Raw genomic sequence first — 14,282 nt, 5'->3', positions numbered from 1 at the left:
ATGTCACTGGGGGTACCCCATAACCCCACGTGGGGCACAGATGGCTTTATTGGAAGTAGGTGGGGGCACACCGGCTTGCTTCCTCCGGCCCCCAGCTGTGTCCTCTGGAAGGGCAGGCATGGCCTGGGGGGGCGGGGGGCAGATCTGCTGGTATTTGTTGTAGGGGTCCCTGTGCCTCAGGCGAACTTCACCAGGCGGCCCAGAGTCTCAGCAGCCTTCACACGCACGGTGGGGGCCGGGTCCCTCAGGAGGAGCTGCAGTGCTGAGGGAGAGGCAGTGGCTGCCTGTGTGATGCCCAGTCAGCCCCCCCTCCCCCGGCGCTGGGCCTGAGCTGGGGTCCCTCCTGCTCATTTCCCCACTCAGGAGCTGCTGGGCTGGCCCTGCATGTGAGGCCGCCCGCCCGCCACCTCCTAAGACAGGCCTCTGATGGGAGGGCTCAGGAGCCAACGGAAAGATAGTTTTTCCTTTTTTAGTGTTTTTTAAGCACTTGGAACAGTTAAGAAGTTTCCGTGAATTACTAGAGACGATGAGGTCACCAGTGACAGGGAAAAATCCTTGAAATCCAGGAAAATCACTTAGTCTTCCTGGTACCCCACAGGGTCAGCGGGCCTGGACGGCACAGCTAGGGGGTCCTGACCTGGGGGCGGGGACTGGCTGGGAGGGGCTCACCCAGAACCAGCTGCTCCAGATCCACCTGGGGCTGGTGCTCTGGCTCCACGTGCAGCACCAGGAACCCTGCGGGGGGAGAGGGCGGGGTCAGGGGCGGGGCGGGGTCAGGGGCGGGGTCTGGTGCAGGGTGGGGCTTGCTCACCCGTGAGCATGGGGGCGGCTGCGCGGACGTCCTCCCAGCAGCTCTTAAAGTAAAAGAGGCTGGTGCTCAGCAGGCGGGGCAGTAGATCCGGGAAGTGGTGCATCTAGAGAGTGGCCGTTAGCGACGCGGACTGCCCAGCCCGCCGTTCTGCCGCACCCTTCCCCTGCCCACTCTCACCAGGTGCTTGCAGGTAGTATTGAGGAACTCTCCAAAGTGCAGACCTCGGCCCTCCTGCAGGTGCTTCTGAAAGGCTTCTGCCAGCTCCTCACACTCCAGGTTGGAGCTGCACATGCGCAGGGCAAACTTGCAGGCCTGTGGAGTGCAGCGCTGAGCCCTGAGCCTGCCAGCGCCCCACCAGGTTCCCCAGCCACTGCTGGCTACTCACGCTGACCACAGGGGCTTGGGGGTCCTGCAGGTGAAGCAGCAGGGGCACCAGCCCGCCCACCACCTGCTCTAGGAAGACATCTTCACAGTCCCCGTGGCAGGCCTCGTTGAGATGCCCAAATAGACGGATGGCTGCAGCCCGAAACTCCATCTTCTCCTGGGGGATGGGGGGTGGGGGTGACAGTCACTCCCCAGGGATTAGGTGCTGTCCTGTGGGACCTGGGACTGCCACAGAGGCTAGCAAGGAAGAGTGAAGTGAGCCCGGCCCCACCTACACTGTCAAAGAAGGGCCGGATGCGGATGGCGACATGCAGCAGCACACAGCGCAGGTCCCCTGGTGCCAGCAGGGCCAGGAGCCTTGCCAGGCCCACCATGGCCTCCAGAGCCACCAGGCTGTGGGGGTCGTCCCTGTCATCCAGCCCACTGATCATGGCCGTCAGGAGCTGGGAACCGTGGGCCTGCACCTGGAAACATGGTACTCAGCTGCGACCAGCCCCTGCCCCAGCTGTCCCCAGCACACAGCCTCCTGTCCCTGCCCCGACTGCCAGGGAGGTGTGGACTCACCTGTTCCACAGGGCAGGAGGCCATATTGGCCAGGCCTCGGAGCACCAGCCGCCGCACCCCAGCGCACAGGTCTTTTTGCCGGGCCACCAGGCTGTCCAGCAGTGAGTCCAGGAGCATCAGATCCTTCGCCACATTGCTGCCAAGCAGCTGGAGGCAGAGGTGCTCTAACCACCAGCTCCCCTGGCCCTGGGCTAGCTCGCAGGCCCCCTAGGTAGCAGTTCCCCTACCTGGGCCAGAAACGCCGTGGAGGCAATCCTCTGGGCCTCGTACACACTGTTCTGCGTGCTTAGCAGCGCCTTGATCACCAAGGGCAGCCGGGGGCCAGCGAACTTCGCCATGGCACTAGGAAGGAGATCACACAGGGCTACCCCAGCCACTGTACCACCTCCCCAACCTTGGGACCAGGGTAGGAGGCACATGCGCATACACACACACCCTCCTCTCCTTGGGGTCCTGATCTGCCCACCTGGTCTCCCCGGAACTAGGTAAAACAGGACTGGGGGCAGAGGGGCCTCCATTGTCAGCAGACTCACCTGGCCAGATGAGCGACACCCTCCTCGTGACCCCCCGGGGTCTGGAGCAGCCCCCAGCCCCCATCCTGCTCCAGGCTCTGCACCACGTCCTCATTGCCTGCTCTGAGCAGCACAGCTTGCAGAGCGTTCACCGCCAAGCTGCAAGGACAGGTGCCAGGGCTAAGCATCATGCCTGGCTCCAGCTGTCATGGCTTGTGAGGGGCACTGGAGGGACTGTCCTTCGGCTCTCCCCGCCTCAGTGTGGGGCTCTGCACTGCATGTGCTCCTGCCATGTCAAGGATGCACTGCACTAGGCCCTGCCCCCCGGCCCTGTTCTCACCAGGGGCCACCGGCAGTGGCCTGCCCTCCTGTAGAGGGAGGTCACTGGTCCAGAGCCTGTTCAAGGGAGATGCAGGCCGTTGTGAGACGGTCTCGCCAGTCTGTAGCTGCGAGCTGCTAGGCTTTGTCCCCAGGACAAAGGAGGGAGCCCCGGGGCCCTGACACAGGGTTAGTCAGCGGGGTGGTGGAGATTCACATGGGGGTTTCAAGCTCTTGGGAGCAACAGCCTTGTTTGGGACTCCCAACAGCCCATTACCAGGAAATGCCTGAGTGAGGGGCACTTGGGGCAGGGTCCCGGGGCTCACTGAAGGGCACAGCCAGAAGAGCCACAGGAGGTAGACGCTGACACCCACCGGGCCCCACCCTGCCCCCTGCCAGCCAGCAGCACATGGTGTCTGCCCTCACTGGGTGGCCAGGCCCCCACCCCGCCTTCTAGCTCCCTTCTCACTACCCAGGAAGGTATGAGAGCAGAGGCCCAGCACTGGGGGCAGCAGGCTCTGGGCTCCTGTATGAGAGCAGTGATGAGGCCCAGGCTGCATCCCGCTCCTCATAGGTGAAGGCCTGTGCTGCTGCCCAGACCTGACTGGTCACCAATGGAGCAGTGCGTTCCTAGGGAGGAACTGTGGGCTCATGTGTCCACTCAGACTGAGTACAGCAGGCAACTGCCGGAGGGAGTCAAACCCGGCCCAGGAGAGTGAGGAGCTAGGGGTAGTGGCATTGTCTTAGCTTCCTCTGCTCACACGTGGCAGCACGGAGTTCCACAACGCTATGTCCCAAGCCAGCCACAGCAGCTCTGATTCTGCCCTGCTGTTGCACGCTGGGGACCCAGCAGCCTCCCTCACCCGTATGTGATGGGGAGCCCCTGTAGAGGCAGGAGGTGTGGCGGGCAGCAGTCTTGTTCTGTCTGCTGGTGGAAGTAGAGCTGGAACTTGGTTCACCTGTACCCCAAATGCTCCCAATAGCTCGCCTACAAGCCTGCTGGTCGCCCTAAACCCAGTTCTGACTGCACACTTGCAGCTGCCTCCTTCGTCCTGGGACAGCCAGGAAGACCACACTCCAGTGGGAGCAGCATGCATCTCCTATCACCTTTTTTTGTTTGTTTTGGGACCACAGCTGGTGGCACTCAGGGCTTACTCTTGTCTCTGCACTCAGGAGTTAATCCTAGCAGAAGCTCAAGGGACCATATGGGATGCCGGGGATCAAACCCAGGTGGCCGCATGCAAGAACCCTGTGACTCCAGCCCCACGGACCACTTCTGGACCCCATGGCCTCTCCCTCACTGTCCATAAGTGGAATATTACCCGCATGGGTCCAGGCTTCTGGCTGCTGGACCCAGACTGGTGCTCCGCCTCTCCTTGGCCTGCAGGTTTCGGGGCAGCTGGACACCCACAGTACAGCTGATACGCAGCAAGAGTGTGGCAAACAGCTGGGGGTACAACTCCAGGACTCCTGGTCTGGATCCCGGGGTGGACGCGATCTCATGCAGTGCACAGGTAGCCTGGGAAGAGACCGTCTCTAAGGTGTTGGGCCGGCCAGCAGACACAACATGCCCGGAGTCCCACCCAGACCTCCGGCACATTTGCGCTGTGGACAGACAGAAGGTGTGGCCGTCCACTGGGGAAGGGATGGGGGTGGCCTGTGGGGCTGGGGCCCAACATCTGCTCCTGGCAGCTCCACAGGAGGGGGGCTGCTCTCCCCCAGGATAAAACAAGTGTTCTCCCTGGGACCTGCACCTGCAGGCCTTTACGAGCCAGGCTCCCAGCATGCTGCCACTGGCCTTTCAGCATGGCCACCTGGGAGGCATCCCAGTGCCCAGGCCCCACTCACAGCGAGAGGCAGCAGCGTCGCCACACGGTCGGGGGAGGCACTCAGCAGGAAGGTGCGGCTCTCCTTGAAGGGGACATCCCTGCCCATCTTCTCCAGCAGCAGCCCCAGCACCTGGGCAGTTAGGCCGGGCTCCACAGCCATGGCACGCCATAGGGTGCAGGTATGACTGGGGGCGACATGTTACCTGGGGCTGTGCCCTCCTGAGGCTCCCACAGCTCCAGCCCACAGAAAGAGCCCCCTGACTCAGATCCAAAGTGTTTTTGCTTTGGGGTCACACCCAGAGGTGCTCAGGGTCTGCTCCTTGCTACGGCTCAGGGAACCATATGGGATGTTGGGGACTGGACTGGGTTGGCCATGTACAAGGCAAGCTCCCTCCTGGCTGTACCATCACTCTGGTCCCTCCAAACTCACTTCGCTCTAATCCCCAATGTGAGAAGCAAAGGTAGAAACTGGAGGGTCAGGCCACATGGAGGCCTGACCTGAGGCACTAACAGGTGCCTGAAGGGGCTGGAGTGATAGCACAGCGGATAGGGTGTTTGCTTTGCACGCGGCCGACCCAGATTCAATTCCTAGCATCCCATATGGTCCCCTGAGCACCTCCAAGAGTAATTCCTGAGTGCAGAGCCAGGAGTAACCCCTGTGCATTGCCGGGTGTGACCCAAACAACAACAAAAAACTGTCTGAAGCAGGAAGAATGAGGCTCTTTGGGGAGAGAATGGGAGCAGAGCTAGGCACAGGCTGATAACAGGAGCAGCAAGATACACAGAAGGCGCAGAGGAAGTGAGCGGGCAGGGATGGAGACGCCTCTAGCTAGGCGCCCCCCCTCCCCCCCCCCCCCCCCCCCCCGTGCCCTAGGCAGCTTCCAGGAGTGCCACAGGTCCCAGCAAGATGAATGGGAGCTGTGAGTGAAGTGGGAAGGGTAGAGTGTAGGGATGGGAATGCGCAGGTCACCACAGACCCTGAACCCATCGGCACACAGCCAACCTGCACCCAGGCAGGAAGACGCAAAGCGGAGGGTAAGGTGGGGGGCAGCACAGCCCCCACACCTCATGGCAGGAGCCCCAGGCATGATCTTAAGCACCAGGACTGCAGCAAAAGCCAGCGTCGCAGGTGGCTCAGGCAGGACCTGTGAGGGGGCGACAGGCAGGGAGCGCTAGTGGCCTCCCCAGTCTAAGACCCTGAGTTTCAGGTTTCCAGTTGGCCTAGGGGGTTCTGGTACCTGTCGAAGGGCAGGGGGCTTCCCAGAAGGCTGGACACCACGGCAGTGTGGTGCTGGGACGCCAGCAGGTACACACTGTGCTGGGCAGCCTGCAGGACGTGCTCCTCCTGGGTCTCCTGCAGCTTGGCACGCAGCACAGTCACAATCTCAGGCACCTGTGGGCAGAGCCCCTCAGTGTGGCAGGGACAGGCAATGCCACATGCCAAGGCTGGGGTCTCCTGAAGGAGGCTGGTCCTCACCAACCTAGCCAAAGGGAAGTCAGGCCTGCCCAATGCTTCCCATACCTGGTGATCCCAGCCCCGCCTTACAAAGCCAGGCACCTCCTGTCCCCAGCCTCTTGCAGAAGTCACAGTGGTCCTCACTCTGGGGAGTTCAGTGTGAGGAGGACTGGGTAGGGTGCTGGCCCTCAGCTCACAGCAACTGGAAGGTGTATGATGGGCTTGGAGGCAGAAGCAGCAGTTCCTTAATCCCTGGGGCCTCGGGCCAGGGCAGTTCCCAGAGGAGCAGGATTGCTCACCAGGGAGCAATCTCCGACATCACATCACTGGGAGAGATGCCTGTGGGGTACTGGGTCCTGCCCCGACCCGCAGCCCAGTCTCTTCCATTGTACTTCTCTTTCCAGATGGTTGCTGGGGTGGAGGGGGAAGTGATTCCTGTCCTGTCAGCAGAAGTTCTGACTTTCTCCAGGACTTTCAGCTTTCTCTGTAGCTTTCAGCTCAAGTCCCAGGAGCTGCGACCTCTGGGTCGAGAGCATCTGATGGTCTCTGGAAGCGCACAGCCTGGGACTGTTGGCTCCCGGCACCAACACTAGCCATCACTGCCCCAACTAGCCAGCAGGATCCATGCATTTAGGCCAGAGGCTGTGTCCACTGGCCCTGGGCCCTCCCTTCAGGGTGACTGGCCCCTGGGAATGCCACTCAGCCACTCAATCCAAGTGGATCTCTCAGCAGGTTTCAGGGATCTAGGCTGGCAGGATGAGCACCCTTTGGCCAGCCAGCCAGCTCCAGAGAACTGCCTTCACCCTACAGAGACAGCCCCTCTGCCACCGAGTCACCAAATGTGGGGGTGGGTGGAACCCCTGCTTGACTGGCCTCAGGGACTCCACAGCACCTGCTCTAACCCCTGGGGATTAAAGGGCCACAAGTCTCAGCCCTGTAGGCCTGAGGGAGCTGATGAGCCAAGGGACAGCACGGCAGGCAGTTCCAGGGACGGGCTGGGCAGTAACAGGGCTCGTGACGGAAAGCATGTGTACCACATGGCTGAGGCTTGGGCTGGAGCCTCAGCAGGGAAAGAGAACGGTGACCCCTAAGTTCAATCGGGCATGGGGAGTGGTGGAAACTGTGATGTCACACAGATTGGGACTCAGGGGAGCATGCATGGTTCTGGGGTTGAAACCAGGGTCAGCCACATGTAAGGCAAGTGCCTTAATCTCTGCATTAATCTCCTGGGCCCCTATCTTCAAATATGGAAACTCCTAGAAAGAAATGGGAAAGGTTTCATGACTCCTCCACACCCAGGGTCTTGACTTTGATGCCATGGAAAGATGCAAAAAGAACAGAGCAGCAGGGCTTGCACAAACCCAAGGACAGTGCAGCCAGAGAAGGGCGTAGAGACCGGGCCCATCTACAAGGTTCTGACAGGGCTACTATCCGAATCAAAGAACCTGCTACTCAGATACAGCCAAGCACATGGCCTGACTAGAAACAGGTGAGACAGACGGAGTCCAGCCCATGAGGAGCCTCAACATCCCTGATCATCAGGGAAACACAAATCAAAACCTCACTTCCATCAGGGTGCCTACTGTCAAGGCCAGAGAGACAGCACAGCGGGGAGGACTCTTGCCTCGTGTGTGGCTGGCAGTTTCAATCCCCGGCATCCCATATGGTCCCCCAAGCCCACCAGGAGTGATCCCTGAGCACAGAGCCAGGAGTAAGCCTGGGCACAGCCGGGTGTGGCCCACAAAAAAAAAGGGGGTGGCTAACTATAAAAAAACAACAGCAAGTGAGACTGGAGAAACAGGATTCCAGGGACAACTGGAAGAAGGAAGCGGCTTAGCAGCGACGGGACGCACTTGGAAGTGCTCCAGAAATTCACACCAACAGGTGGGCATGCCATCCCACTCCCCTGTATGTTGCCCATGAAGGACATGCTCACCCATGTCACCCTCCCATGTGAAACACAGGCACCGCCTCCATACCAGGAGCCAAGAAGTATAGCAACAGCTGTTCCACCCCTGCCTCACTGGGCCCCAAATACCTGCCCTTGCCCCACTCTTCTCCATTAGCAAACAGTGGCCACCTCTCTCAGAGCCTCACACCTGGAGCCCATCAGTCAGAAGGACAGGCAACCCACTGACACCCAGGCAACCCAGTGCTGGGTCCCACAGCCAGAAGCCATGGAAGTGTCCGCCTTCAGGAAACAACCCGAGACATGCCAATAAAACCCTGATGCACAGAAAGGGACAGATGGTGTCAGGGAGACAGGCCTGCAGGCCACCCATGGAGTCAAGCTGGACCTGCCCATTGCCCTGGCATGGTACCACAAGGCCCAGTCCTGCACAGGTAAGCCCCAGAGCCCAGGGCCCAAGTGAGGGCAGCCCAGATGATGTGGGGCACCACTCCCTAGCCAGGTTCACCCCGCACCTTCTCCAGAAGCACTCCGCCCCGCTCCTTCAGCAGGCAGCTGACCATGACTGCGGCTCCTCGTGAGCAGTTCTTGTCGGGGTCCCCCAGGCTCTCGAATAAGGTGAGCAGGAGACTGATGAGCTGATCGGGAGGGAGGCGCTTCGCGATGATCTTCACAGAGAGGGTGGGGACTCAGTCTCCCTTCCAGTCCAGCATCCCAGGGCCGGGAGGGTAGTCCCCAGGCAGCCAGATGGCCCCCATCAATGCCCACTTCCTGTCCATCAGGGAAGGAAAGCCCCCACCCCCTAGCAGAACAGCCCAGTGGGATGGGATGTCTACGCTGGAGCAGCCTGGCCAGGAAGACTGCTCAAACTGGACACAAGTTCCTCCAAGGAAATTGGATCCTTCATGCAGTCACATTCTCCCTGACTCACCCAGGGCTAGGGCCTTGCTTCATGGTGCCTAAGTGCCCAGCCCCCAAGGGGCCCCACGCACTCACCCCCAATCACTCCCATGCACCCCGGAATCAAATAAGCCACAGCTCAACCCTGGCTTGCGGGGTGCCAGGAACAGCCTTCTGAGCCCTACGGGATACTGAGCTGGGGAGGGGTGCCTGCTGCCATGCTGGCAAATACCTGGGCGATGCTGTGGGAGGTATGGAAGAGGAGGCTGGGGTCAGCCGGCTCAGTATGTGCAAGGGCCTCCTTGAGCGTGAGGAGCCCCTCAGCTACTTCATCCTGGTAGTCTCGGGAGAAGCCTGTGTGGCAGGAGACGGCAGCGCTGCTTGGGGGCTCCCAGCAGCTCCCCACTGCTGGGCCTCCTCCCGCGGCCTCAGCCCACAAGCCTCACCCTCATAGCCCAGCTGCAGATAGAGCAGTGAGTAGACACAGCTCACGGCTTCCTGGCGGGTGGCGGGGCACAGGTCCGTGCACCGGGGAGCAAACAGGCCGATGAGGAGGCCCAGGTTGTGGAAGGACACCAGGGCCTGGAGAGGCAGTGGGCTAAGGGGTCTGCAGGGGACTCTGGAGATGACTAAAGAGGGGGCCAGGGGTGCAGGGGGAACTCGGGGGTGATCAGAGAAGGAACCCAGGGGTGCAAAGAAAGTGGCCAGCAAAAGTTTCATTCCCAGGGCTGAGGCTTGCATGGCCCCGCCCCCATGGCCAGTGAATTCTTGCCCGGGTGTGGGCCCCTGAGGGGCTGGTGGGTATATACAGCAAGTTGCGGGGCTCTGTAGACTCAGACCCTCCCAGGAAAGCAGAGAGCCCTGTAGTGAGGAGGCACTCTCTACTGAGAGAGTCCCACCTGCTATCCTCAAATGCTGAGCTCCCCATCTCACAGCTGAGCCCATGGGGGCCTTCCCAGGGAGCAGTACACCCCACCCTTCAGAGCCCCCAGCTCAGGTGGAAACAAGTCCAAGGCACAGAGGGGGTAGAATAGCAGTGAGGGCACAGGACAGGGCTGCTTCTCCCTTGCTCCAGCCAGTTGACACGTGGGACCCAGGGTGTTTCCGTGCCACGGGCCCCTGTGGGGAGCAGGCCTTGGAGCCTGCGAGAAAGATGAACCCTGGGAAACAGATGCAGCAGAGCTGGCCACAGAAAGGAACCACCAGCAGTCTGAAAGTTCATCAGTCTGGGCAATTTCCAGATCCTGGGCCAGTGAGACGGCTTAGAGGGCTAGAGCACAGGCTTGGGGTACACGAGGTCCAAGTTCAAGCCTTGGCTCCACAGCATCCCGAGTATTCATCAGGCCTGCATGGACAGGCTGGGCAGCAGTGGCAGTGACCCCTGCCCACTTGCTCCCAGCACTGCTTAGAAGACCAGAGGGAAACTTGGAGGCGAGTTAACTGAGCCTCCCCACTTGGCCAGGCTGCCCCTCCCCCTGCACACCCAGCTTCCTGTGCAGCGAGGATTCCCAGGCTGTGAAGGTGTTTTGAGGACAGTCCCACAACTGAACTCACGCTGACACGCAAGTGCTCCAAGAAGTGCTGCAGCAGGTGGGCACTCAGGCCCAGCGCCCGGGCCCGCTCGTGGCTCAGAGGGGACTTGATCCACGGACTCAGGTGCTGGGGAAGAGGAGGGCTTCACACAGGCTGCAGCCTGCATGGGGAGCCGTGGCCCTGCACCACGGCAGCTCATGCCTGCCATGTCGCCACCCCCTCATTACTGGCCTCACTAGACACAAGGAGTATGCCAGGGGACCCAGAGCTGGGCTTTAGAAGACCTGCTGCCTGCTGCAACCCGCCATCCTGATTCCCCCAACAGACAGGGGCTCACATGGCCTATCCCAGCCACAAACACACCTGCCAGGAGGGTTGCTACCGCCTGCTCATTGGCCTGTGTAAGACAGCATCCAACGGCCCTTGTGGTACCTGGGGGTGCCTTGGGGCAGGGAGACCAAACTGACAGGCAGGGCACCCACCTCCACCATGACCTGCAGACTCTGTGGGCTCAAGTCCTGCTGCAGGAGACTCGTCAGCAAATTCTCCAGGGCATTCATGGTGTCCAGGTATAGGGACTGCAGAGACAGAGGGCCCAGGACAGTCCTGCACACATGGGCACACATACAGCCTTACCTCTAACACACATACACAGACACACACAGACACACAGAGACATACACACAGAGACACATATACACAAACACACTCACACACAGATCACCCTACCTCCTGGCCACCAGAGTCATCCCCATCAGGCTCAGGCAGCACAGCAAGGACACTTTGCAGACAGACATGGATCAAGTCTGCCCGCACCATCTCTTCCAGAGCTGGCTCCAGGGAGCTGAGTAGCAAGTTAAGGGGGTAGGGGAGTCTTTAGCCCCCTGTACCCCACAGATACCTAGATAAGGCAGCCCAAGTAAGTGAAGGCCAGCAGCTCCCCGACACGCCCCTGCACTGCCCCCCACCTGCAAGGACAGGATACCCCCAAGTCAGTGAGGCAAAGCAGGGCCTTACCTCCCCCTTCCCCATGCACCCCTACATACCCCCAGACCCACCAGGTCAAGATACCCTGGGTCAGTGCAGGTCAGCAGGGCCTTCACTGCCTTGTGCACCCCTGCATACCCCCAGACTCACCAGGTCAGCATATCCCGGGTCAGTGAGGCAAGCAGAGCCTTCACGCCCCCCCATGCACCCCTGCATACCCCCAGACTCACCAGGACAGGATACCCCGGGTCAGTGAGGTCAGCAGGGCTTTCACCGCCCCATGCACCCCTGCATACCCTCCAGACCCACTAGGACAGGATACACCAGGTAAGTACAAGCCAGCAGGGCCTTCTTCCGAATGGGGGTTCGCAGGGAGTCCGGGGGCTCGGCCTTAATGAACTCCTGCAAAAGGCAGTCCTGGACTCAGCCTTTGCCCCAGCCTTCAGGGATCCGAGGCCCCCTTTGGGGCAGCCGGGCTGCCTGCTCTCACCATCATCTGTGCTACCAGCTCCGCTTTCCGAGAGAAGTGGAAGGAAGAGGCCTGGGCGCTGCTGGAGATGGCCTGACTGACCATGCAGACACTCTGAACCAGGCAGAGCTTCAGGGCTGGGTCCTGGGGAGACACTGGGCTGGAGGCCGCCAACAGGGCCCAGGTACTCCCCCACCCATGGATAGCCCTCAGCCCTGCCTGCAAAGCGACCTCCAGCCAGCGCCCCAGTGCCTGTCAGAGCTGCAGGGACCACACAGGGCTAGTTCTCCTGTGCCCCTGCCCTGGTGGTGGGAAGGAGGGGAGCCCCCTGAGAAGAGCCCCAGCTGAGTGGGGCTCCCTGCCTGTCCCACAGTCAAGCCCTGTGGAGGCGAAAGAGGAGATGGGTGCAAACATCCCGGGGGAACACAGCCTGCTCCCAGACGGGCCATGAGACGCCTTAGTTAGTGCCAAGTTACCAGAAGGGAAATGGTTAGTGTGGCCAACGCCAAGTCCTGATTTGGAACTCACCCTCTCCCAAGCATGTCAGAGCATCTGGGGGCAGGGGCAGGTGGGAAGCTATGGCCCAAGATGCCTGCCCTGGCTGGTTCCCCCAACCCCCATCCAGGGCAGGAACCCCTGGACCCCACTCTGGCTCCCAGAGAGGAAATGCCCAGGCGTGGGGGCCTGGAAAAAGCATGTCCTGCGCCTGTCCCTGGCTTCTTCCCTGCAGCTCAGAGCCCAGCCCAAAGGAAAGAAAAAGCAGGTTCCGTCTTAGCTCCTACACACTGTACCTTGGTCTCTACCTTTATTCCCAGAACCTGAACGACAGAAAGTGAGGTGAGTTACAATGTGGAGGGGGATCTGGTCCCTCCCCGCCACTGTCCTGCCCACCTTGGTGTTGAAGTACTGGAACATGTTCCTGAGGATATCTGACTCCACCTTGGGCAGCACCAGCTCCCGGGGTGCCAGCGCCGCCACGTGCCCGTAGCAAAGAATCAGCGCCCCCTTCACTCTCTCCACATCGTTCTCACTTCGGTCCTGAGGGGGAGTGTGCCGCAGGCCTCAGCAGAGGAAGGTCAGTCCACCCCTGAGCAGCCTGCACTGAATGCCAGGTGTCCTCAGCAGCCATGTCCCAGGCACTGCTGGTCAGTGGACGACACCACCCCACCCCAGGAATAGGGAGAGTGCCATGTAGGGCACAGCAGGGGAGGAGAGGAGATGAGAAAGGGCATGGCCTGGCTCCAATGGGGGCGCGGGGAGGACACGCACAGCAGGCAGCTCTGATATTCTGCTCCAGAGCAGTCACCAGAGACAGAAACCTGAGGAATAGGGGGCGGGGGGGCGGGGTGCACAGCAAGGACGCCCCTTTCCAAATCAGGTACAGCCTTCCCCAGCCACCTGGGCAGCCCAAATCATCTGACATCAGCAGCTGGGAGAAGCTCTGCCAAAGGGGAAACAGGCTACTGGGCACCCCCTGACTAGAGTCCCATGAGTCTAGGAAGCACCCCTGGTGCCTCCCCACACAGCTGCCAGTCTGGAGCAGTCCTCCCGGCCTCCACTCCACCACCAGTATCTGACCACCACACCTTAAACAGGCTGAAAATGCCAGCAGACTTTCGAAACACATCTGACTTGATGAAGTCTTCCAGCTGGGCCAGAGTGTCATCCAGGTGGGAGACAGCACAGATCCCAAAGCAGCAGGCCAGGCCCTGGCAAGACAAGACACCTCACACCCAGGACAGGCACACTCCACAGGGGGTGGGGACTGCAGGGCTATGGGGACAGGCGGGGGGCACCTCGCACTCCTCCTCCTCTTGGTATCTGGCCATCTCCAGCAGCTCCTGCAGCTGCTTTCTGATCACCTCTGGGCTGGAGGCAGCACCCAGGGCTGTCCCAATGCACTTGTACAGGAAGTTCTGCAACAAAGGAGAGGCCCAGCACCCCTGAACCTGAAGTCTGAGCACCAAGAGGGTGTGATGGGCTCCTGCCCTCCCAGCCCCATATTCCCTCAAATGAGGGCATACAAGGCCTCCCTTCCCACTCAGCCCTCATACATGGGCCATAGGACCACGGAAAGGCAAAACTGGGACCCTCAACAAGTGTCCCCCATGCACACACCTCCTTCCTGGACATCCCCCATGCACACACCTCCTCCCAGAGCATTCTCCCATGCACACACCTCCTTCCAGGACATCCCCTATGCACACCCCTCCTCCTGAACATCCCCCCATGCACACCTTCTCCTGTGGCATCCCGTTGTAGCTGGGCAGCTGCTTGCACATCTCCAGGCTCAGCTGGCAGGTCCATGTGTTGTCAGACACGACAGTCAGAGCATCTCGAAGGAACTGTGACAGGAGCTGTCCTTGAGGCACTGCCCTGCCCTCCCTCAGCCATGGCAGCCAGACAGGGCACCCCAGCCACCTCCCAGTGCAGTTTTACTGGGTCTCTGCATCTTACCATCAGCAACTTCTCCTCCCACTCCTTCTGAAACAGACTTTCCTCGGTGTGTTCTGAAATAGCCAGGGGCCCACTTAGCCAGCATGACCCTGACAGAGCACCTACATGCCCACCCTGAGCCCGCTGGCCAGGGGAGGCCTTGCTTCCCTAGTA

General features: G+C 60.6%; 1 protein-coding gene across 3 annotated transcripts in view; it reads right to left on the bottom strand.

The window, feature by feature from the left end:
- Nucleotides 1–13: 13 nt before the first annotated feature.
- Nucleotides 14–14,282, bottom strand: part of MROH1 (maestro heat like repeat family member 1) — a 30,329-nt gene continuing 16,060 nt past the window's right edge. Inside the window, exons 17-42 of one of the 3 annotated variants that reach the window (XM_056125110.1) lie at nt 14,130–14,182; nt 13,910–14,017; nt 13,469–13,588; nt 13,259–13,381; nt 12,564–12,710; nt 12,464–12,490; nt 11,694–11,816; nt 11,526–11,605; nt 10,946–11,060; nt 10,699–10,794; nt 10,238–10,342; nt 9,130–9,265; nt 8,916–9,037; nt 8,299–8,451; nt 5,657–5,811; nt 4,438–4,603; nt 3,912–4,108; nt 2,293–2,430; nt 1,987–2,101; nt 1,760–1,906; nt 1,471–1,659; nt 1,203–1,352; nt 989–1,123; nt 812–914; nt 670–735; nt 14–262 (exon numbers count right to left, since the gene is read on the bottom strand). In XM_056125110.1, the coding sequence (XP_055981085.1) occupies nt 177–262; nt 670–735; nt 812–914; nt 989–1,123; nt 1,203–1,352; nt 1,471–1,659; nt 1,760–1,906; nt 1,987–2,101; nt 2,293–2,430; nt 3,912–4,108; nt 4,438–4,603; nt 5,657–5,811; nt 8,299–8,451; nt 8,916–9,037; nt 9,130–9,265; nt 10,238–10,342; nt 10,699–10,794; nt 10,946–11,060; nt 11,526–11,605; nt 11,694–11,816; nt 12,464–12,490; nt 12,564–12,710; nt 13,259–13,381; nt 13,469–13,588; nt 13,910–14,017; nt 14,130–14,182 (3,155 nt within the window). In that variant the 3' untranslated portion in view covers nt 14–176. Of the gene's footprint in view, nt 263–669; nt 736–811; nt 915–988; nt 1,124–1,196; nt 1,353–1,470; nt 1,660–1,759; nt 1,907–1,986; nt 2,102–2,292; nt 2,431–3,911; nt 4,109–4,437; nt 4,604–5,656; nt 5,812–8,298; nt 8,452–8,915; nt 9,038–9,129; nt 9,266–10,237; nt 10,343–10,698; nt 10,795–10,945; nt 11,061–11,525; nt 11,606–11,693; nt 11,817–12,463; nt 12,491–12,563; nt 12,711–13,258; nt 13,382–13,468; nt 13,589–13,909; nt 14,018–14,129; nt 14,183–14,282 lie in introns of all 3 variants that reach the window. The other 2 variants (XM_056125108.1, XM_056125111.1) reach the window with 2 other exon arrangements.

The sequence above is a fragment of the Sorex fumeus genome, unplaced genomic scaffold, assembly GCF_029834395.1.
Source record: "Sorex fumeus unplaced genomic scaffold, SorFum_2.1 ptg000054l, whole genome shotgun sequence".
Classification (NCBI taxonomy): domain Eukaryota; kingdom Metazoa; phylum Chordata; class Mammalia; order Eulipotyphla; family Soricidae; genus Sorex; species Sorex fumeus.
Note: the sequence above shows the minus strand (reverse complement) of the source record. Positions and strands in the feature narration are given on the sequence as shown.